Source organism: Notechis scutatus, chromosome 6 (genome assembly GCF_049901735.1).
Source record: "Notechis scutatus isolate UNSWTSFEM ecotype Mainland chromosome 6, rNotScu1.2, whole genome shotgun sequence".
NCBI lineage: Eukaryota > Metazoa > Chordata > Lepidosauria > Squamata > Elapidae > Notechis > Notechis scutatus.
In genome coordinates this window covers 53,443,516-53,468,503 of record NC_142014.1, presented here as the reverse complement: position 1 = coordinate 53,468,503, position 24,988 = coordinate 53,443,516, and the positions used below count along the sequence as shown (strand labels likewise).

Genomic DNA, 24,988 nt, shown 5'->3' with positions numbered 1-24,988 from the left:
CTAAATGAAGGGACTTACGTGCCCAATGTTACAATCGTACAGCCCACTTGCGCTTACAACCACAGGGGTGTTTCAACACTCCCATCTGCATTTCAATTCTTCCACCGGCCTTTTGGGGGCCCTGCACTCTGCCACCATTGTTGCCCTCACTCACCTTCACTGCTTTCTTCCTTCTGGCCCAGAATCCAGGAGCTGGGTGACAGCCCAATCCTGGGATGCATATAGTGAGTGTATTAGCATACCAGTCTCTGGTCTGCCAAACGGAGCTTGCCAGGCCTGGCCAGGAAAAGGTTGCAGGATGGTGAGGTGTGGTACTCTCAATCGCTGGATGAGGCCAGGGAGCCAGTGGTGGCTTCCCAGGCAAATGTGGAGACTGTGTGGGAGATGCTGTTTGGGGTGGCAGCAGAGATGTCTGGGATGACACAGCCTTCCCGGAGGCACAGTGTGCACTCTGCAGTTTGTGTTAGAAGTGTACCTGCAAAGCCTCACAAACTGTTCGTGAGGCTTTGCAGGAAGCCCTTTCAGGGGTGAGGCTGTGCACTACACTGCGGTTCTAGAGCTGCTTTTTTGCTTTCCCCCCTCCCCCGCACACCCTTTGGAGGACATGGCAAGCAACGCTAGAACCGTGCAGTTCTTGGACTGTTTGCTTTCCTGCAAGGCAGGTTGCAAGGCAGCCAAAAGGACAGAAATACAGGTCAGGTTGGGTGGGCAAGATGGGCAGGTGGGAGGAGTGGGAGGTAGCTCTTTAGTGAAGCTTGGGGTGGCTTTTTTTTGCCCAATAATGGTTTTGGAAGACTTAACATTAAAAATGATGAAGCCAGATGCACGAGCCTACATTGTGTATGTGACTTGAACCAGAAAGTTCCAGTATGCATCAGTCTCCTGAAGCAGGAGTCTCCAACCATGGCGACTTTAAGCCTGGCGGACTTCAACTCCCAGAATTCCCCAAAGCTTTGCTGGCTGGGGAATTCTGGGAGTTGAAGTCCGCCAGGCTTAAAGTCGCCACAGTTGGAGACCCCTGTCCGGAAGGGTTTTTGTATGCTATGTGGCAGGTTCCTTGCTCTGCAGTGGGATGTAGGGCAAATTATTATGTAGGGCAAAATATTCGCCATGGGCGAATAGGCGGCAATATAAATTCAATAAATAAATAAATTAGTGATCATGTAAATTGACACCTCTCGATATAAACAAAATGTATATAGTTTTTGGTAGTAGCCTAGGTTAGCATTTTTATCTACTCATTTTTCAGTGTTTTCTTTTTGCACAGAAATAGTATCTATTTGTATCAAAGCATTTGATTCTGAAGGCTAGCGACCAACTGCAAAGCATTTGGTATGGTCCCTTTAAAAATAAATGCCCAGTACCAAGATGGCAGCTTCCTTTCACCATTCTTCAGTCTGTGCCCTTCACCAAGATGGGGAGGGAGGGGAAAGAATGATGTCATTGTATGACTGTGTTTTTATGAATGAAAAGAATCCTGTGAGTGAGTAATTGCAGGAAACTCATATTACAACTCAGCAGATCGCAGCGCAGCGCCCAGCTCAGCCCTTCGCTTCGGAAAACAACAACTTCATTTGGGGAAATAAACAAGGCGATTTGAAAGCTTAATTGTCAAGAAAACGCGGCCCCTCCGATTGCATAAAGAGGAAAACGGCAAACAAAAGGACGAGTTGGTTGGCAGTAAGTAGAATGTTTCGTTTATAATCTAGTTTACAGGCGTCAGGAACGGATGGCGGCTTGCACTCTGCCAAAGTGAGGCTTTTAACGTCAGGCGCGGAGAGGTGAAAGCGATGGAGAAAACCGTAGCAGGGTGGTTCATTGTGGATTGTTTCCGTGTGGTGAGGAGGGACTGTCTGTCTGGGGTTGATTTTCTACAGAGCTAGACAGTAATAGCTGTTTCTCGGGAGATGTTTCAATTTAGCTCAGGTTCAGCGTGTAGCTCTGTCTTGGAGAAAGAATCTGTAGAAGACATCCGGATTTGGAGCAAAGCCGTTGTTTTTTTTGTTTTGTTTTTTTAAAGAAGTTGTGTTGCTTTGCCTTCGTTTCACAATTGCGAGGCAGTTATAAGAGACAGGAAATCGCTTAATAAATAGGAGGTGCTCGTTACATTATTAGCCCTGTGTTTGCACGTGCTGAGGCCTCGGTCACATGTAAGAAGCCGTTTGCCACCAATGCGAGTTCCGATGTGAGGGTGGGGTGTGGATTCCATTGGAAAATCATGTGGATCGGTATAAATCCGCCCTTTCCTTTCCCTTCCTATCCCGCCAATAATAGGCGAGTTTTACAATGGTTCGGTTTTAACGATGGTGTGGTGGCTTTGGAGGGATATTCAGGTGGATTCGGGAGTTCCCGGCGAAATAGGCTGAACCTCCAGAATGGTGCTGAATGCCTGATGACGCAGGGAAAGTGAAGAGCAAACGAAGGGTGACTTGGGAGTTTGGGGAAACCAACCGTGTAGATATCCTGCATCAGCATTTAAAAACCTAAACAAAACAAAACTTGGCCTGAACTTGTGGGATCGCTTTCATGCATAGGGGTCCTAATTAATCCCCCACCCCCGTCCTGTTAAACTCCTTAAAGATCATGAAGGCTTTTGTTGTTGTTGTTGTTGTTGTTGTTGTTGTTGTTTTTATGCACATCTAGAGGGATGTCTTCAATTTTAATTTGGGGTTGTTTCCTCTTTGGTGCGCCTCATTTATATGAATAAACACATGCACAATCCTACTTTGTTTTTAATTTTGGATTAAAAGGATCTCCGGATTGTTTGGGGTTTAATTCTTTCAACAGTGTTGTTGTTGTTTTTTAAAGTCACCAGTATAAATGACAAAGTTGATCAAAGGGGGAAAAAGCAGAAGTAGAACAGCCATCTTTTGGTAGGGTGCTTTTAAAGCAAAATCAAAAAGTACTGTAAAGTGCTAAAAGCAACCAGAATAGGAGCAGGTGGATTTCTCCTGGAGAGGGTGGAACACAGGGATGGAAATGCTGCAGAGAAGAGCTTGGGTTACCCAAGGCTGGTATTGCTAACCTAAGAGGCACTCAGCCAAGATTGGCATCAACAGGTATTGTTATTTCAGTCTGTAGTTATTAATTCACAAAAGAGCATGCATTTTGGATAAAGTGTTTCATATTCTTTTTTTATATAAAGATGGCCAGTCTCTTTTTGTCCTGGATCTTTGTAGCCTCTTTATATACCTTTTTAACCCAGTGTTCCCCAAAATACATTTGGCTATAGTCCTCTCATTCTCAGTCAATGTAGTCACAAATATATCTAAAGATCTGCAGAATAGAGAAGAAACTTTTTTCTTGAAAGGGTACCTGTCTCTGCTACATGTTGATTGGAAGTTCACTGAGGACAAGCTCCTAGAGTTGCATCTTATATTTTGTGATACTCATGCTGCTGTAACCACAATTAAGTGATTATTAAGCTATTGAATTCTTTGGATATTTTGTTTAATAACTCTGCTTCTGTGCTTTACAAAAGTTCTGGTATGCCAGTTCTCTTGAAAGCATTATATTTAAACTGTGGGACAGGTGGTTTGTAGTTAACCATTAAAGAGAAAGGAGAGAGTTATAAATTGCAGATGGTAAAACAAAGAAGAAAGCCAAGGCAAAATGTATCTCATAAATGTTTATTTAGGAAAAGGATTTAATTTGATCTCAAAGTTGCCCTCACTTGTGAGTAAAACAAAAACTTTATAAGCCTTGTATTATTGAGTTTTTGTTATGTGCAATTCAGCAACAATAAGGATTCCTTTCCATCTAAACACCAAAATTACAATTTCAATTATTCTGTCTAGTTTAAATTAATGTAGCCTAAGAATCAAAAGGGAACTACTGTAATAAGGTAGTTCTGCATTAATTCAGCTTGCTCCAATTTATAGACTCAACAATTTCTAGCCCATGTATTTGTAAGCTTTCTTTTCTGTAAAAGTGCATAGAAAATTTTTGAAAGAATTTTCATTTTTTCTAACTTTTAAGGATTCTAAAATGTGTGTCTGCATAGTATCACATTTTTGAAAATATAGGTTCCTCAAGATATATGTACAGTTAGATTTCATGGTTCCCATAATGACACACACATTCCTTTTATAAACTACAGCTAATATTTGTTTATAGATTCTAAGGAACATGTACTGGTGATGTGCTCCATCCTTTAATTATTGCTCTGATTAAGCCTATATTTAGTAACACCTTGTGTGTCTATCTTTTTTTGAAGATGCATTAACTCTCCCCAGGTTGGCGCCTACCAGATGTATACAATCGTATCTTTCATAATTCCCAGGTAACTTGGCTTTTATAACCATAAACAGTCTGCATTTAGGCTTACAACTGAATAGATATCTATAGGACTCTACCTTGAAGACTTGATCAAGAAAAGCAATAGTTAAAAGTGCAAATTTCTGATTCTCCTTATCTATAAAAGTAACCATCTAGTATTTAACAACTTGCTTGGTTGCCAGAGTCAACTTGCAGCTCTGTGCAGGTAAGTAAGCAGAGAGGTGGGAGATTCTCCTTTCGGTAACTAGCAAGGAGCAGTCTTTTTCCTGAGAAAAAAACCTTTTAACCAAGGTTATTAACTTACTAACAGGTATGTAGTTTCCATTTCCACGTTCAATTCAGAGGAGGCAGCTTCTCCTTTTTTGAAACCTGACTGGTAACGTAGGTTGCTTTTTTTAGCAGGCAAGTTAAAAATATACGAACCTGCAACTTTTGTTGGCTTGTTTACAAGGCTGTTATCTTTGTGACACAACACTGGGGTCGAGAATGTTGTAGATTCTGAATTTACAGGCACATTAGTGAAGATTTCTAGTAACCAAATTAAATCCATTCTTCCTATCCAAATTATATGGCAGGCACCAGTGAAGGAAGTTTGAGGGTAATTAAGAGTTTTTGCAGAGAAGATCTTTGAGCTTTGCTTGTACCTGATATAATTGCCAGGAATGGGGATATCTTAATTTACATGCAAGTCTCTTACACCAGATTGCGTTCAGTAGACTTTGGGATTATAGCAAAACTGAGAAGTTCCTATAATTGAAGGTTACTTTGTTTTATTTAAAGAATGAACTGGAAGGGTGTTTTTTTCCCACCAGAGAATCTGTGGAGTTTGAGAGCTGAAATGAATTAAAGCTACCTGTGATGAGGTGTTTCATATGATCATTTCTGTCTAGGGTTGGATATTCAGACACCTTTTCAATCCTCATCCTTTGCATCTTAACCCTTCTGGTGAGAAATTTTGAAAATTAGTCTAATACTGGACTACAGTGATTAGAGAAGGCTCTTACATAAACCTGTGAAACTCCTTTTATTGAAAGAGTGGACAAATCATGCTAAGATATGGTTCATTTGACTGCATCTTACAAAATAAAATGTAACTGGCTGGGGTGAGAGTATACTATGTTGTAACTATGATTTATAACAGTAGTGGCTGAGTTTACACAATATATTAAGCCAGTTCTAGAAATGAGGCTTCCTTGTTATGCCTATAGATTCTAAAAAGTCCTCATCCTGAATCCCTTTACTATAATTAGAATTTGCAACAATCTCAAAGATGCCATTCTGGTTAAAGATCCCAAGAAGGCAGATGTTTATGATTTGATTGTCACATGAAATCTGAAACATCTGTTGAAGAGGTGAACGGGGAGGATTGTAAAAAAAATGCCACTGAATATGCTTACTAGTTAAAGTTTTTTGCTGAACATTTCATGGGAATTATATCAAATCCTAGGTTTGGGTTTCTTGATAATTTTTGCATAGCTGCAACTCTTCAAGTTTTCTTTTACAATGAGAAAGCTTCCAATCAAAGTCATCTGGGATTAAATTTCTTAGTATATAATGCCTGTTATGGTGAGGAAACAGTTGTGCCCGAAGTATATTTTAAGGGTCTTTAAAATGACCACAAGTTACTTGTTTGCATGACTACAAATCTCTAGAATATATAATGTATAGCATATTGACAGGATCACTTTACATTTTGCTTTATCATAATTTGATCAAGAAAGGGAAGAGATGGGTGGAGAGAGAACAATCAAAGTGTGCTGAAAATATTTTACAGATAAGGTGCATATTCTATATGTCATTTTTATTGACCACTCATTTGCACAGTACTGTGCTGGATCACAAGTAAAATAATAAAACATATTTTTTAATAAAGAAAGAAAATCTAAAAGCAAATCCGCATTGGTGCTGAAAATATACACCATATATGGACAATTGAATGCAAATAGGTTTTCTTGAGCTTTATGTTGGAAATTGCTCCACATGGATGCTTTATTGAAATAATAAATCAGTGTATGGATGCTAAATACACAGCTGGATTTAGGCATATTTCGTCAGGAATAAATCCCTTTGATCTTGGTGGAAGAAAATGTATGAGTTAAATTTGCCAAGTGTGCATTTAAGAATATTAATTTCATTACAATCAGAATTTTACCAAGACAAATTTGTGTATTAAAATTTATAGGTATTTTTTTTCCTCCTCTAAACAATTCTGTGCCAAGCCTGAAATTCCTGGAGGGCATTTTATCAGGGAATATACTATTCTCAATCGTGACTGTTGATTTTTTTTCCTTTCAGTTTATCAGTGTTTTAAATATTGCAATAGCTACAGTATGTTAGCTCAATTCCCATACTTTCAAGCTATATGTGTATCAATAGCAGAATAGAAGCAACAACTACCAGACTCTACACTCAAGGATTTGATATCTGTGTAAAATTCGGTTCTGGAAATGGAATAATTATTCCTTTGCTCATTTTTGTCATACCTAAGAATTGTTGAACTATAAGAGCTATGAATTTGGAAACTGTTGAATAGATGGGGTGAGCCAGAACATGAAAAGTTGTGCATGCATCTTTGTTTTGAAAATAGTGAACCTGCTTGGAGAAAGGTTCATTATTTTCAAAACAAAGATGTGTTTGTTTCCTTGCTGTTTCCATGTTGTCTTGGATATTTGATACCCTATATGAGAAGTCCATTGAATACAGATGTGTATGCACATCCAAATGCACATCTTGGCATCAGAAAAGTTAGCATACCATTTTGGGGAAAAGCTGTTAGTTTTGCAATAGTTTTGTACACTAGCAAAACAATAAACTTCTTAGATGCTGGATGCCAAATCCATAAAAACTGCATACACTGTGCAAACAGCTGCTATATATTGACAGAGTTACAATAAATTTTGCTAGCAAATAAATTATCCAAATATTGATCTTCTTATTCTTGTGAAACAAGAGGGAGTGTCTTTGCGTTACTCTCATCCTCTGAAAATTGAACAGGCAAATTGCAAAAGTCTTTTAACATTATGATAGAACACTCCAGGAGGAACTGTGTCAGGCTCAGGGAATCATATTTAGAATGGGAATACTATTTTTATTTGCAGTTTTGCTTATAGGCGTTATATGATATATCATGACAGAGGCAAAAGTTCTTAGCATTTGATTCTTAAGCAATGGGTTGAGAGAAGTCCACTATTTCCCTTATCTAGCAAACATGTTCCATTTGCTTTGTGGAATGTGGTTACACAAGTATCATGGAGACTTATTGGACATTCCCTCTGATGCAATTAGTGATGTCTGGGACAAGTTGCTACCCTCCTCCTCATATAATAGTTTGCAGCACTCTGTGAACTTCCTTTTAAAATATATTGAAAAGGGTCACAGAAGGGTAAGAATGTGTGTGTACCAAAGGAAGAATTAGTTTTGCCCTTTATTGTATTTGAACTGCCCATTTTGAAAGAATTTGGTACATTATTTAATTTTATAAATATACGGAAATGTACCCAGCATCTCCATTCTGCCCTGATTCTGCACAAAAATTTCAAACAACATTCTAGAAATATATTTGGAGAATATATATACCAACGTACTTTCTTTGCTATATAATTATATTACTAAATACCAGTAGTCATTATATACAGCAGTGTGCAGCAGCAGCCAAAAAAGCCAACACAATGCTACCTTGCATTAGAATCAAAACCACATGAAGTATTAATACCACTTTATAAGGCTTTAGTAAGACCACACTTGGAATACTGCATCCAGTTTTGATCACCATATTATAAAAAAGATGTAGAGACTCTGGAAAGAGTGCAGAAAAGAGCAATAAAGATTACTACAAGGGTGGAGGGGGCTAAAACATATGAAGAATGGTTGTAGGAATTGGGTTTGTCTAATCTAGTGAAAACAAGGACTGGGGTAACATGTTAGCAGTGTTCCAATATTTGAGGGGCTGCCAGAAAAAAGAGGGGGTCAATTCCAAAGCACCAGAAGGCAAGATAAGAAACAATGGATGGAAACTAATCGAGGAGAGAAGCAACCTAGAACTAAGGAGAAATTTCCTAAAAGTGAGAAAAATTAACCATTGGAATGACTTGCCTTCAGAATTTGTGGGTGTTCCATCACAGGAGGCTTTTAAGAAGAAAGTGGACATCCACTTGTCTGGAATGGTACAGGGTGTCCTCCTTGAGCAGTGCATTTTACTGAAGACCTCCATGTCCCTTCCAACTCTGTTATTCTGTTAAAAAATTAAAAGTTTAGAATAGTGAGAAATCTACAAGGAATTCCTCCCAACAGCAATAATTGTGCACCCTGTGAAATTTATTCTGTATCTCCACCCATAGAAATGACATATGGAGCTACTGGTGCTGAATTAAGCATATAGGAATGACAAAGAATGACATGGAGCTATAGCAAGTTTTAATTGCACAGAAAATGGACAGAATAGCTTTGGTGAAGACAATTCTTGGCATCGGTATTGTTTCCCTTTCCTAACCCCATTGGTATTGGAAGTAAGTTTCACTTTTATTCTATGTTAAAGTGCTCAAAAATCATGTGTTTAAGACTTGTGGCTTCAGAAAAGTGGCTGCACCTTAATGTTTTTAGTCTTGATTTTACAAGTTTAGGCCTTGTGATTTGTTAAACCCTGTTTTATGGTTTATTGGGTTCTAGCTAATTATGATTTCTTTAGCATTATTTAAGCAACAAGTGACCTGGTCTAAACTGTAAACTAGTTCCAATCTTACTAAGACAACTAAAAAGTAAAGAGACATAGGTAAACTTTGGATCAGTGCTCCTATCAGGAATTGAATGGTTGCACATTTCTTTAGGTTGACACTTAAGAGACTGGCATTCCATTGTACTATCTTCCAGAAATAATATACTACAAGCACCAGAGTTTCCAGCTGATGGGTTTATATTTTAAGCCTCAACTTCTTGATTCCTAGTTTGTTAGCTCTTAGGAGGATAGTTGTTCTCAATGCATATTTAGTTTTGCCTTTGCCTCTTTTAGTGATGAGACCGTCTCACGATTAAGGAGTATTTGTTTCCCAAGTTTTTTGAATTAGCATTGAGAAAACATCATTGCTTCATATTGATTACACACAGAAATTTATCTTTGTATTGATGGGTTATGGCAAGCTTCTTACCCTGGACTATCTGACTTTACTTCAAGAGACTCTTCACCCAAGATGATGTGGTGCAATATTGCTTTGAGGATAACCAAAGGATAAAAGCTTCATGGTTTTCAAAAATGCTGTCAGTATTACAGTCCAATGTGTGCTCTCCAGACTGTACACATTTTGGAATCTCTTCAGTGTCATTCATGCAATTTTAAGCCATCCATGTTTCTGTAGCAACCCTCTTTCTCATCATTTTTTTTACCTGTCCTGTTATTAAATAGAAGAGAAGAGAAGAGAAGAGTTGAGTTGGAAGGGACCTTGGAGGTCTTCTAGTCCAACCCCCTGCTCAGACAGGAAACCCTATACCATTTCAAACAAATGGTTGTCCAATCTCTTCTTGAAAACTTCCAGTGTTGGAGCATTCACAATTTCTGGAGGCAGTTATTCCACTGGTTAATTGTTCTAACTCTCAGGAAATTTCTTCTTAATTCTAGATTGCTTCTCTCCTTGATTCATTGCTTCTTGTCCTGCCCTCAGGTGCTTTGGAGAATAGCTTGACTCCCTCTGCTTTGTGGCAACCCACTACTATGATATCACCCGTAGTCCTTCTTTTCATTAAAGTAGGCATACCCAATTCAACATCTTTTTTACATTGTGGTGACCAAAATACTGCAGTATTCCAAGTGTGGCCTTACCAGGGCATTATAAAGTGGTATTAACACTTCACGTGATCTCCCTCTGTTAATGCAGCCTACAACTCTGTTGGCTTTTTTGGCAGCTGTAGCACACTGCTGGCTCATATTTAAGTGATTGTCCACTAGGACTCCAAGATCTCTCTCACAGTTACTACTATTGAGTAAAGTACCACCCATACTCTACCTGTGAATTTGGCTTTTCTTGCTTAAAGGTAGAACCTTGCTTTTTTCATCATTGGATTTCATGGTGGGAATTTCTTGCCATTTGTCTTATCAGTTCTACAAGATTTTTGGATAACAAGGCCTGCATATCTGCCTGAATACTTCACAGCCTGGATTCCACTTCTAGTAATGACAAAAGGCACAGTAGAGGTGGTAACATGTTTCTGTTTCTGCTGATTTACAATGAAATAGTTTTTTTCCTCCTTCATTGACCACAGGGCTTAAGAAACACGTTGAAAGGAATAGCCCATTCTATCCTGATGGTATGAGAAGATTGAGAAATTATATATAAGTATATAAAATTAAATTGGTTCAAGACTAGAAATAAGAAACCTTATCCCTTGGTTGTAGTTAACTATGTATGGAAAAAATAGTACATTCATCTGTAAGACATTTGAGTCTATGGGAAAGAAGAAGAAAAATTCTTTGGACTAGATTTAAAAATAGGTCTTCTGCAAGGTCTTGCTTCATTAACTATTGTTAATTAAACCATGTTTTTCTAGAGATGAAAAAGGGTGATTATACCCTTAAGGTGTGTTTTAATGAGGTTAGATATTTGTTTCTATTGCAATTTATCATCCCTAATATTGCTTTGCAAATAGGGGAAATTATCAGATATTTTAAAAATGGGAAGTATAATATTAAATTAAGTCACTTGTATTTCAACCAAGGTAGTTTTATTAAGAATACGATAGCTTTATTAGCTCTGCAGTTATAAGCTCTTTCTCTGAAAGAGGGGGCCAAAAGAATATTCATGATTTCCAGTGGGGCAACCATGTAAATCTATTACAGTAACTAAACCTCATCCCATAACAAATATCATCCTTTAAGATTGCTGAAGGATTGTTTTTGTTTCTATATAATAGTACTGCCAATTTCAAGAGGAAAAATTAAGCTTCCCTGTGAGACAAGTGTATAAATGTGATCTCAGCAATAACTATTTAGATTTGTAGCCAAATGACTAATGGCACTTAAACACTTAATTTTGACCAGAGGATGAAATTAAAAAAAATACTACTTAAATTCTGCATGTCTTTCAAAGAAAGCACAACTTTCCTTGATGTGCTCATAGTCTCAGGGGATATATTCTCTGGACATCTCTCATATTGTGAACCATGAACTCTATGCTTTACTCTGAAATCTATAAGTGTGGTAACCTAACTCTAGGAAATCACTGCAGGTGATTGAAAAATATACATATGATCTTATGCTTCACATTTTATCCCTGGTACTCCAGAAAGTCTGTGAAGTGAATGAGAAGTTTAGAAATCCTGACTTCAGAGATTGAAGTTGAGATATCAAGTTTTTGTACTTTCTGAGAGATTAAAAAATACCCTAAATCTCCCTTAAACATTTCAGTGCTGCTCTTACTTATTCTGTACTTTTCCATTTACATTCACATCGTCAAATCCTGGACTGAGAATAAATATCACATCAATATCTGAAAGTAAATGTTAAACATTTTAGTGACAATTGGATTTCATTAGTGTGAAGGAATTGAGATTCTGGAGGAGTAGATAAAAGTACAAAAGAAGTATCTATTTGGATTTGTTTCATTTATTTAAAATATTTATATAGCCACCTATCTTATAACCAACTCTGGGCAGCTCCCACTCAAAGTTTTCTAAAAGAGTTAAATAGATAATTAACAAAGGGACAGAGATATCTAACCACCCCCATGACTCTGAAAGAATTTCCTGCTCACTTCTAGCCACATCATAATATTTAAAACAATACAATAATTTAAGGCAATATATTACATTTAACATCACTTCAAATTTTGGAAGAATTAGGCTGGAACAACAAGTGTTCCAAAGTCATCAAGAGCGCACCAGATATATCAGTTTGGGCTGATCTTTGCATACTAATACTCTGGGCTTTACATTTGGGTACCTTCAAATCCCATAAATGATTAGTTTATGCAAATTGAAATTTAGCCTTCTACCTACTAGATTACATTTCCCATAGCATAAATGTGAGCGTTAATCCAACACTTTTGGATTGGAAACTTCAAAGAAAATTGACAATACTAGAACTACTTGCGTGAAATCATACTATTATAAAGTAAAATTCATTTGTGCTATCCATATTCTTAAGAGCTCAGCGACATGGAGGGCATAATCCTTAAAACAAAGCTATACATTTGAACAAACTTATTCTGAGAACAAAGATGGCTATATGATGCCACTAGATACCAATACATACATGATGAAACTAAGTATTAGGGCAGTGCTTCTCAACTGGGGAATTCTGAGAGTTGTAGTCCACACATCTTAAAGTTGTTAAGATTAAGAAACTCTGTATTAGGAGAATACAATCTCCTTGCTGTCTGCCATTGCTGAACTACAATTCCCAGGGATCTCAGGGACAGTTCTGAAGAATGCTATAAAGTACAATTCAGGGATATCTGTAGAACAACAAATTCTCAGCTCTTGCAGCTGAAGTGAAATAATAATTTGATAAAGTATAAAGGACTTATTGTAGTCTGAGCTTCCCATATTATTTCCAGAAGACTTCCAAGAATAAAATACAGTGTTGTGACTGCTAGTTGCCAAAAGCTCTACATAATACAGTTGTATAATTGGAGGTCAGTTTTCCAAAGAAGAATGACAAAGAGGCAAATGTCAGCAAGATGTCCCTTCATTGATGACCTATCAGAAAAATGCCAGGATTGTTAAATAAAAAGGGAAAGCATGGTAGGAAAGGATGGAAAGTTGTATATATATATATTTGTCCTCACTTTTATATAATACTTCTACTTAAGCTGCTTTGGAAGGTCTCCATCTAAACATTAATATATTTGTAGATTGTTGCTGGACCATCCTGGGACACAGCTCCTCTGGTATAATTTTTTAAAACATGCATTGTATGTTGTGTCATATGTTGAATTCCAGGATTTAATTCAAAGACTCTTTTAATGGCCTGCTGTCCTCACAGTACTGTTGTGCAAAATGACAAGAGCAATTAGATTCAGCCACCAGGTATTTCCAGGATGCCAGGTCTAGGGTGGTTGGGGGGAGGGGGGAGAAAGAAAATAAATACTGTAATTATGGGCCATAATCTTCCTAGATATCAGATGCTGCCATTGGCCTTACTATATAACAGGGGTCCCCAAACTTGGCAACTTTAAGACTTGTGGACTTCAACTCCCAGAATTCACTGGCTAAGGAATTCTGGGAGTTGAAGTCCACAAGTCTTAAAGTTGCCAAGTTTGGAGACCTCTGCTATATAAGAATCCTTTTTGAATCACGCAAATGTCAGTGTAAAAAGGAGATAAATTGAGGATAATCCCATTGTTTGAGGAGAACAGTTGATCCACAGATTGTATAGACATATCTGACTGCAGACACAACTCTCTAATGCAGTGTTTTCCAAACATTGTTCTAATGCATAATTCTTAGTAGTGACGGTTGACATACATCTGCCCTTTGGGATGCAAGGGTTTGGCTTATTAGTCACTCTCAGGGTCCCCCCCCCCAGTGGACTGAAGTTCTTGTGCTGCCAAAAACCAAAATGTATTGCTCTTATTCCCTCCCTCGTGTCTCCATTCAGGCCCTGCCATTTCAGAGACACACCCATCAGCTGGCTCTCCACTGCTCAGTTTCCTTCTCAGGAAATGTTTGCCCTTCTGTGTTTCCGGCAACTGCAGAGCATGTCCATTATAGAGTCACTGTACAGTGGAGGAGAGGATGTACTGGAGATACCTCATATTTTGCTTGGGTGGCTAGGTAGGCTGTTTTGTGCAAAAACTTTCATTTTGGGCTTAGAATTCTGGGTGATGACAGCCACACATCTTAAAGTTGCCAAATTTGAAAAACATTGCTTTGGGGGAAATTAAAAGTATTAAAATATATATTTATTAAAAAAAATCATTTAGATGCTGGGTCAGCACTTTTGGATCTTTGCTGCTCCTGCTTAAGTAAGGAACTGATTCCAGGGTTCGTTTGCTTTTTAAGCCAGCTGGGTAGGATGGATAGTAGGAAAATGAGACTGGAAGACCTGAACAGATGAAAAAGAAGGGAAATTCTGTGAAAGACACAATCTACGGACAAGCTTTAAATAACAACAATTTCTCTCTCTCTCCCCCCTCCCTCCCTCCCTCCCTCTCCCCCTCCCCCCCTAATTACAGGGTGTTTCTGGGGGACTGTCAGGAGCGCCCAAGAAAATGTCATCTGACAGCTTGTCAACCAAAGCCCTAAAGGTAAGGACATAGCTATTTGAAAAAACACATTTCTCTCTGTCATTTTTTTGCCAAGATAGGGGGTCTCCTAGAGTTTTCACGTCCCTTCCATAAAACTCTGGTATTTTGCTACAACAGATCAACCATCATGACTTAAATCAGTAATTATTATCTGGCATTAAAAAAAAAAAAACAGCATCCAGAGTTCTTACTGGAAGAAAAGTAAACCTTACAAGCTCTACAGAATTTCTGCACAATATGTGTACAACTCCTTTCCCCTGATCTTCTCTGCAATTATTCTAGCCCCACCTTTCACTTTCCCTCTTCTTTGTGCCCTTACTTCCTTGTTCTCTGTACCCTCCATTTCTCCATTTTTCCTTCCTGCTTGTGTTGCTGTTCACTTTCTCCTTTGGCCTGGTGAACATGTGTGTGGAAATTCGTATGGAACTAAATTATTTTCAATAAGTTGATGCAGGACTTCTTTTTAAATAATAGCCAGTCTGTAATCCACATAGTTGCTGAAGCACATACGGACACATATTTGCAAATGGTTCTAGCAGCATTGAGCCAAAAAGGGAAGGATGTTCTGTGTCTTTCCTAATGTAATTTTTCTCTCTGAGAGTTATTGCACTGATGTGGCTTTGTTAATGTGAACTATAAATTCTTGCCATACATATGCATACACAAACACATTTTAGTAAGCTGGGCCCCTATTACTTTTCTCAGAAATATTTGAAGAACGACACTTGCTTCTCCATATAAGTATTTTCCCTGCTTGAATCCAAGAAAAGAAACAATAAAAAATTGACACTATTGTCTCCTCATTCTTAAGATCATCACATTGTTTGTTTAATAGCAGTAGCACTTAGATTTATATACCGCTTCACAGAGCTTTACAGCCCTCTGTAAGCTGTTTACAGAGTCAGCATATTGCCCCCCAAAATTTGGGTCCTCATTTTATTGATCTCAGAAGGATGGAAAGTTGAGTCAACCTTGAGCTGGTCTGAATCTAACTCCTGGAGTGTGAGCAGTGAGTTAGCTTGCAGTACTGCATTCTAACCACTGCACCACCACAATTCTTTAAACACAAACCTGGAGGACAGAGGCAACCATTATTGTGTGCAGGTAAAGTAAGGACTAGTGGAGGTGTGTCCTGCAGAGAAGTCACAGAAATTGTCAGGAAAAGCCAGCCCCTCCTTTATATTAGAGTAAATAAATCCATTCTTCATTGTCAGCTGTAAGTTTTTTCCAAACAAAAATCCAGGGCAGTAATTTTGGGAACTGTATTTATCTGCTTCACCTTTCTAGAAGAGGAAACCAGCACGTTAATTTAGAACAGATTTTGTATGAAACAGCCAGGGGTAGGTATGCTCACCCCAAGGTTTTTTAGGGAGCCAACAATTATTGTCCGGAAGCCGGTGAATTTTGTCAAAAGGCCTGCAACTAAGCAAGTATTAGGAAATTATGATAATATCATAATGACAATATTCAATTATAACTTTGTTTTTAGCAATGCATGATCTGCAAAGGAACATTGTGCTATTGTTTACATGTCTTTGTTTTTGTGACACTATTAGAAATTGTATACTGATTAAACAAAATAGTTTCAAGCAATATATAGTAGTTTAAGTGTGGAAACTCAGACTAGGTTTGATTATTTAGCCAAATGGCCACTTCCTTCTAATTATTTATTGCCTCAAAGCAATTTGAATAGGAATGGCTATTCCTGCTGTGTTCCTATAAGCTGGAAAAGTCAAGACAATCAAGTGTTGATTTAACTTTTGCTTAGAAATATCTGAAGGCAGAGAAATTGCAAATTCGGTTCAAAAAGAGGTATTTAGAAATTGATATGGAATGCAGCCAGTAGCATCTGAACTGTAGCAGGAAAATATCACATGTGTCTTACACCAATATTGAGCAATACTTAGTCACTGTTATACGATAACTTTGATGTTCTCAAAAGCTAACGTCTCAAATACAGTATGTAGTTATTTTCTCCATTGAGAGTTTGGAAACAGAATTTTTCTTCTCTTGCTACATAGTCTGCATAGGATTACACTGTAAATGGTCTATGATCCCATACATAAAGGATCATATCAAACCAATTTTAAGATTTGCATCCTGGATCCTGTTTTTGAATTCCCCCTGAATCAGATTTGTCTGATTAATCCCAGAAATGGAGTATCTTCTGCAATGATATCTGGATTTTGGCACTTCTTTCCCAAAGAGCTACTTGAGATCCAATACTAGATATATTTGCGTTGCTCTAGATTTTTTTCCTCTGAATCTAAAGAATATTCCATCTTTCAAAAATGCTTTATAAGAGAAAAAAATGAAATTGACATAGAATGCAATTTCTGTAAACTAATTGATGAACTGGATCAAAGAGTTAACACAATGAAGTTATGGGGGGAATTACATAAAAGAAACATAAAATTTTATATTTGGTTGCAATTTCTGCTGCTGTGAAATAATAACACTGATAAGATGGAAGATTAAAGAAGTCTTTAAAGAAACAAAGTGATGGGAATAAATCCAGACTGAGTGAGTCATACTTTGATCCTACTTATTTAGTTGATGGGTAACTTGTATTGATTCAGTTGACACTGATTTAAGTACACAGCCCTTCTATTGAGAAGTAAATTCCGTTGAGTTCATTGGCGTCTAGTCCTGGCTAAATAATTTAAAGATCTTAGTCAAATCTTCAAACTTCAAAACCTTATTATAAAATCAATTAATTTTATTAGGAGGAATTTATAATATAATTATTACCATGTAAGGAAAAAACCTTAATTTAAAAAACATTGCAGAAAATGTATACAAATAACAATGCCTACATACTATTGCTACAAACTGTTCCCCTGTTGTTGTTGTTTTATTCTTCTAGGTTCCCACTGCTCTTTGTTGTTGTTGTTTTTCCCATACCTCTGCTGATTCTCAACTATTCGATCCTTTTCTTAAACAGATCAAACGGGAGATGGGTGAGAACACACCACACCTTTCAGACGAGGAGCTTATGGGATTGTCAGTGCGGGAACTTAACCACCATCTGAGAGGCCTGTCCAAAGAAGAGGTAGCAAGATTGAAGCAACGTCGGCGCACTCTGAAGAATCGTGGCTATGCGGCCAGCTGCCGAGTAAAGAGAGTGTGTCAGAAGGAGGAGCTGCAGAAGCAAAAGACAGAGTTAGAAAGGGAAGTTGATAAGCTAGCGCGGGAGAATGCTGCCATGCGCCTTGAGCTGGACGCCCTGCGTGGCAAGTATGAAGCGCTGCAGGGCTTTGCCCGTACAGTCACTGCTCATGGCACTGCTGCGAAGGTGGCAACTGCCAGCGTTATCACCATTGTCAAATCTGGTTCCAACCAGGCCACCTACTCCTAGTGCCTACAAGCTGAGCCATGAACTAAGTCCTGTTGCCATGCCTCTGCACAGCTCTTACCTAAAGCAGCTGTAGCTGCACTGGCTCTTTCCTTCTCCCACTTTTGTTCTACCCACTGGAGGAGACACAGTTGACTTGAAGACCAAATGGCTAAATGTTGAACTTTGTCCTTAGTCCTTGCCTTCATTGAGATTGTGGGAAAGTGGTGCCCAACTTGTGTAATTTTAGCTGTCAGTTATTTGTGAATTGGATTACAGTGGCCAGTTATTTTTCTTTTCCATTTTATATTTGTTAGGTTTTCTTCTCTGCTGCTTCATACCTTACAACTGATTAAATGTAAAACAGAGAGATTTGAAGATGAGATACCTTAGTTGGAAATGCTGCTTCAGAGAAGTTTTGACAGCAATTATAGAGAAAGGTAGATAGCTTCTATCTGATGGGGAAAAGGGGGGATGCCAAGATTGAAGTCTCCTTTTAATGTCTAAAACATAGTGATTATAATAATCCAGAAGTTATCAGAGGATATCAATTTCCCAGTTTCTTGGTTCGTTGTTCAGACACAAGTCTAGGTATTCATGTATAACTCTGTCTGCTTTTTGTTGTAAACCATAGTTCCCAGTTAACCTACTGTTTAATTCAGAGCCTCTTGATTGCTTCAGCATGAAATTGTTATTTTACAAGAATCAGTCTGAGCCTTTGATGAATAGACATTTTAAAATAGTCAAGAAAAGTGTTATTGCTTGGTGACTGCAAAGGTGATAGAAAAACGGATCAGAAAGGGACGTGTCAAGAAAAGAGCTAGTTGCTGCTAACCACCCTAGGAAGAAATAAAAGAATTATGCCCATTGCAGTGATTGGAGAAACAATCTTTCTGCAACTGTGTGTGGATGCAGCTGTACTCCAAATACTGTTTTGATTGTAAAAGTGCTCTTTTGCTGAGGTTATAAGATTTATGGACAAAATAGAAGCAGTTTTCTAAAGACAGAGAGAGAGAGAGAGAGAGAGAGAAGGAAATAGGAAAAGTAAAGAGGGAGTGTATTAAATGAGGCAGGAGTGAATAAAGCAAGTGAGACTGATGGATAGTGAAGGGGCAACAGAATTGCAAGTGAAGTTCTAGAGAAGACACTAGAGAGGTCTAAAACAATTAGTTCCATGAGGGGTACAAATAGCAACAAACAGAATGTAATGAAGAGAACCTTTTGTATTTTCTTTCTGTTTTTGCATTGGCAAAAGACTAGAAATAGAAACTCAGGAAAGAAATATACCCAACTATTACAGAGATTAAGACATTTTATGTTCAAGAGAAGCTATATGAAGGTTGGCCCACCCCAAGAAGCAGTACAGGCAATTGGGTGTGGGATTCTGAGGGGTTCAGAATCAATCCTAAACATAGCGATGGGATGCAACCTAGCATATCTCTTCCAGTTTCTTTTTTCTCCTCAAAAACAAGTTGAGAAAGATCCAGTCACTTACATAGAACAAGGAAAAGAGGCTTCAGTTGGAAATACATTGGTGAGGGATATAGTTCCTCTGTGCTGTTTTGTGGCCTATTTTTTTTTTTTTTTTGCCTCATTCAGCTGTGTAAAATGCAAGGTGCATTTCTATTTAGGAAAGTGTAGTAGATGAAATTCAAAATGTTTTTCTTCTTTATATCTGAAGGATGCATTTTCACAAGAGCAGCAAAATAGTTTAAATCATAGCCAAAAATAATTTCTGTCATGAAAATAAAACTTAGTTTGGTCTAAGCTAGCACAATGGCAGACTTAGGTTCTCCTGGATGCCATTGTGTTTGTCCCTTGTTCTTTTAAGATAATATTCTCATATGCACTTAGTAGTATTTACTGTAAAAACCACACTGTTCAATTTTTAAAAATGTTTACAATCACAATCTTGCCCCTTTCATTGTAGTAACTTTTATACCGTCCAGTGGTTTTCCAGATGCATTCTGCCATGTTGGCTGGAAATGTGAATTGTAGAGAACACAAATTGTAGAAAATTATAGAGAGAAAAAACTGATACCATTCAAAGCCTAACTTAGTAAACACAAACTTAAACAGTGTATTGTTTCCCTTTCTCTGCCATGCTGTCATGAATCCCATATGCCATTTAAACCAAGCTGCCTGCATGTACACACAGAATATTACTAGCACTGGACTTGTAGAATCAGCTATTGATATACTTCCTATCTGTATGCCTTTTTGGCCAAGCAGTTTTAGCCCATTGCCTTCTCATTTTAAAGTGGGTATGAAGTTTTATGCCAAGCATGGATGATATGAGAATAGCACATCTGTACCAAGAGACACTGGCAGCTCCATTGCTTAAGAAACTGGGAAGTTTATACACCTGGGAGACATGGAAACAGTAATTCTGTAGAAAGCATGGAGAAGGGTTAGATTAGAAGACTTAGGAAAGTACCTTCTTCCATTAAATATATGTTGCTAACATAAGAACCAGTGAGTATTTGTGGGTAATCATTTCCAGGCATGTGCCAGTGACTTATTTAAGTGGCAAATATGATCCATTTTTTTTAAAAAAAGACATATGGTTGGATTTACCCATCCTGCAGCTTAACGTGACTTCTACCCCTAAGATGGAATCAGCTTCCAAACCAGTGTTGTCCATCCTTCCTCTCCATCCTTTTGATCCTTAGTGGGGATTTCCTCTTTAACGTTTCTACCCTTGTCACCCTATTTTTCCTTATTCCTACCCTGTGATTTATTTATTGCACGAATATAAGTTATTTTCACATTCTTTATGCCGTTCTGCCTTGTGGCACGGCCGGGATGTTGGTACAGAGCTGTACTTTATATTTTATATATGCAAATCACATTTTATCTTCTATAGAGCAAGAAAAAAAGTACTTATTTATTTTCTGACTTACAGTAAGTGTCCTGCCAGACTCCTCTGTATTTTGTAGAATTTACAAATAAAGCCAGATTTTTTTTCCAAAATGGAGAAACTGAAAAAAAGTGATATGTGCTCTTTTTTTGTGAAAATGAAAGGGATTGTGCTGAAGATCTAGGAATCAATTCTGGGAATTTCATTGAAAATGAATAATATACAGCATTAATTTTATGTCTGCTGGTCATTTGCACACATAGTAGAGAATCTGCCATGCACTTTTAGCATCTTTCAACATCAGGTAAGGTTGGGGGGATAAAAATCTGCTTCTAAGTTATTGGAAGCCACTATTGGGAGTATTTTTCCACCTTTTAAGGATGATGGATGTATCTCTTATTTAAGCGCACCACAAAGTGCTATTGTGATTTGGCCAATCACAAAACACATTTTTGTGAGAAAGCCACTAAGATTAAAATACTGTACAAATCATTAATCCAATCTTAATAAAACATGAAACAGGTCTAAATTTAGGAATACATAATTACTCATTTAAACAATGGTACAATTTTCAATTCTTGGAAATACCTTCTGAGGCTAAAGAAAAATAATTTGCTTGCCATTATTTTGTGGCCGAGGTGAAATCTGAGATCCAAAATGCAAACCCAAAATCTTGAAGTTATTTTTCTATCCTTCATTCTGTATTCTTCTTTCACAGTTGCACAATCCAAATGCAGCATGCAAGAGTCCCTCATCCAACTTACCCATTTCTCTTTCAGGCTATCTTTAAGCCTTTATGGTTTTTCATCCATCGGGATCACACTCAACCCCATGCTCCCTCAGTCATACCTGAGTGTAAATACAAACACTTCAATATATATGGACTGCAAATATTCAAGGAATGATTAGATGCCATCTAATCTTCTGGTATTAAAAAGCCCTTCTCATGGTCACTATGCAGAGTTGTCAATACTTCTCACTTTCTGGATACTGAGAGTAAAGTCAGAGTCATTTACTTTTCTTTCTTCTTTTCTTAGAGATAACAGAGCCCCAAAGTCCTGGGGAATAACTGTGGCAATGACCTGGTTAACACATTTTTCAGACCACTTTCTAACTATAAATATGTGGAACATTTTATCTGCATAAAACAAGAGAATTACAAATACACTTTTTAATCTAGCACAAGTAGTTTCATGGTAGATGCACTGCTTTGCTCATTGTTTCAAAATGAAGCATTTGTAGCTTTGCTTTGTCCTATCAAAACAAATACCAATTCACTGTATAAACACAGGTTGAGTTTTGAATCAAGCCAGTACAGAAGCTGTAAGGACTGAGGAGCCGCAGTTCCCAGACTAAAGAGACCTTTGGATATTAATATATCTCAGTAACCTCCTAAGGGTATCAAGAAAGCAACCAATTAATTCCTAGCTTCAAAGGCCAGACAGAAAAAGTTCAGAGTTTAAACTCTGGAGCATTATATATTTATGAAGGCTCTGACTTCTTGACTGTGTGGTGGATAATCAGCTGTTGTGTTCAGACCTCCTTGTCGGCAATAATAATTCAGCCTTAGCTGAATTAAGCGTCTTCTACCGAGTGCTGAATAAGATATTAAAAGGTTGAAGAGCAGTGATTTACTGCTGAAGCATGGTGTGAAGTGTGAAGACGTACTGTAAATCGGCTTTCTTATAAACAAACAGGTAAAAATTCTTGCATACAAATCTCATTGTATCTTAAAACATAGTAAGAATAGAACCATATAAACAGCCTCATCCAGAGCATTTGTATTTTGAGATGCATTTATTTTAGTTCAGCCCTTTAGCTCGGTAAATGCCACATGTCCTCAAAGAAAATGAGATCATTTTGGAAGGATAAATCAGATCTCACTGATACTGAAGAATGACCATGCATTGATAGACAGGAAGTTTCCTGACTAAACAAAACTATAGCAGTTGCAGCTGTGCACATCTAACCAAAAAAGCAGCAGAAGAAACAAAACTACAACTGCCATGTGCACAAAAGTATTAAAATAGTGACATGAGGACTCTTGTCACAGGCAGAACAATAAGCAATCTCTGCCAGATAAAAGCAGCTCTCAAATGAGACAACTACGAAGCAAAGCAGCTAGAAAGAAACATATCTTGGAATGTGGCCTACAGGTCACAGTTTGGCAACTGGACTTGCCTATTCCACATTCCATAGACTTGTCATCATTATAAAAAGTTTCCTATTTACATATAGGGGAAAAGCACACACACACAAATATACACACACACAGAGGTTACTTAAGGGACTGGTTCTATCAGCAGCTCAAAATGTTTCTAAATAAATTACACTTGGCCCATATAAATGAAACATGACTACGGTAGTCAGAGTTTTCAAAATACTCTGTGGGACATGAGTGGGAAGGTTTAACAAATTATTTTCTTGGCAAAACCATGTTAAGTAGTATTTACATGTTACCTGGAGCAGTATTTCCTCCACTATCAATATAATGTTTTCTGTTTAGGAGTTAAAGACAACTTGCAATCTTCGTGTCCCGTATAACATATAATAATGAATGCCAGGCTAAATATGAAAAATTCATGAAAAGCTGTAAATGGATCTGAGTTGATGCATGACTATAGTGGAATGCAATTCTAATAAGAGAATAGAAAGAGCCACCAATTTTCTCTAGGGTTAGGATCCCACAGATGAAGGAGGCCATCTTCATGAAAAAATAGATTAAGGATGACAAGCAGTTTATACATTTAGTTAACTGATTTATTATAGTTCAAATGCAAGTCTCGGGGCCAGTTTGTAAAGAACAAAAATGGTACCAACAGTGAAAACCATGTTGCAGCTATACAGATTCCTATGAAATGAAATTGAAAATCCTTTCCCTTTGAGACTTGGCTTCCTGGTGTTTTTCCACCACACTTTGATTTCAGTAGCCTACAAGATGGCATAATTGGAAGCAATTGTTCAGTGCAACATTGCTACTCAACTGATGGCAAATGGAAGAATCCAGATGTGTATCCTCATTTCTGCCATGAACCGAAAGGAATAAACTGCAAATCTTTGCTGCTGCAGGTAAGAATGTTTCTCTTTGGGGAAAAAAATCTTTTGTATCCCCCAAACCCATGATCCATACAAAAGCTTCTCACATACAAAAGCCTGAAGCTATATAAAAAGTGGATGAAAACAAATGACTGAGTTGTGAGACAAGAGAAATGAAACTATTACAGACAGGCAGATTGTATTTTGCAGAAGGGTTTATCCTAAAAATTACAGATGGAAACTGCTTTCACTATAAAAGGGCAGTGGACATGATAATAACCTTTGAACCATCAAGGACATTCAAAGAAAGCTATAGAGTAGGGGAGTCAAACTCATGTTGTCACGGCTGTGTCACGTGACATATGGGGACTTTCCCCCCCTTTGCTAAACCAGCCCGTGGGCATCCGGCCCATGGGTTGTAAGTTTGACAGTCCTGCTATAAAGAAATGGAAAAAGGCCCATCAGACCAGCTTTGCTCCATGATCAAGGGCATATTTTAATATTGTGAGCTGCCCAGAGTTAACATATGGTAAGAAGGGCAGCCAATAAATTGTATGAATAAATAAAATAAATCTACACTAATACTGCTGAAGGAATCTCATTTTGGGAAAGTCAAGTCACAGAAGCCAGAAATGTTCTTCTGAGAAACTTGTTTGTCATAAATAGAATATTTTGCAGCTATCTATACTGAGCCGAAGTGGTAGGACAAAATTAAAATCTGATACCATAAAGCACTTCCTTTGAGGAGCAGTAGTATGTCCTTAGTTTTTCTGCCAGACTATGAAAAGTAGACTATGGAATGTTTTATTTCCAACTGTGACCCCAGTAGAAGACCTCATATTGCCTTGAGTATTTTATAGTTAGTTCCAAAATCAGAGGAACAAAATCTAAAATGTATGTACTTTGCGGTCAGATTTTTGGACAGAAATATTATCTGAGTTAAGCATTGGCTTAACTAATTAATTCCTCCTTTGGCTGAGGAATTCTGGGAGTAGAAGTCCACATATTTTAAAGTTGCTGAGGTTGAGGACTACTGGTATACCTAATACTCATTTCTATGCCAAGAAGCTAATGGTCAATGTGTATGTGAAGATTTCATTACAGAGTCTGACAAAGAAGTAGAAAACTTAAAGATTCCTCCCATGCAAGTACTTTCAAAAAGGACCCATTCCATATACAGTTCATAGAGCCACAATGTTATACTGCTGCCCAAGGTACAAAATAGAACCAGAGGATAATCCAATGTGA

General features: G+C 37.7%; 1 protein-coding gene across 5 annotated transcripts; it reads left to right on the top strand.

Annotated features, from left to right (window-relative positions):
- Window positions 1–1,495: 1,495 nt before the first annotated feature.
- MAFF (MAF bZIP transcription factor F) lies at window positions 1,496–20,392 on the top strand. 5 transcript variants are annotated; one of them, XM_087968318.1, is made up of 5 exons: window positions 1,496–1,680; window positions 4,217–4,282; window positions 10,365–10,462; window positions 14,439–14,510; window positions 17,455–20,392. In XM_087968318.1, the coding sequence occupies exons 3-5, from the start codon at window positions 10,439–10,441 to the stop codon at window positions 17,866–17,868; spliced, it is 510 nt and encodes a 169-aa protein (XP_087824444.1). In that variant the 5' UTR covers window positions 1,496–1,680; window positions 4,217–4,282; window positions 10,365–10,438; the 3' UTR covers window positions 17,869–20,392. The 5 variants fall into 5 exon arrangements, with proteins under 5 accessions (XP_087824444.1, XP_026550675.1, XP_026550672.1 ...); XM_026694890.2 differs by lacking the exon at window positions 10,365–10,462; XM_087968319.1 differs by lacking the exons at window positions 1,496–1,680; window positions 10,365–10,462 and adding an exon at window positions 2,087–2,424.
- Window positions 20,393–24,988: the final 4,596 nt, after the last annotated feature.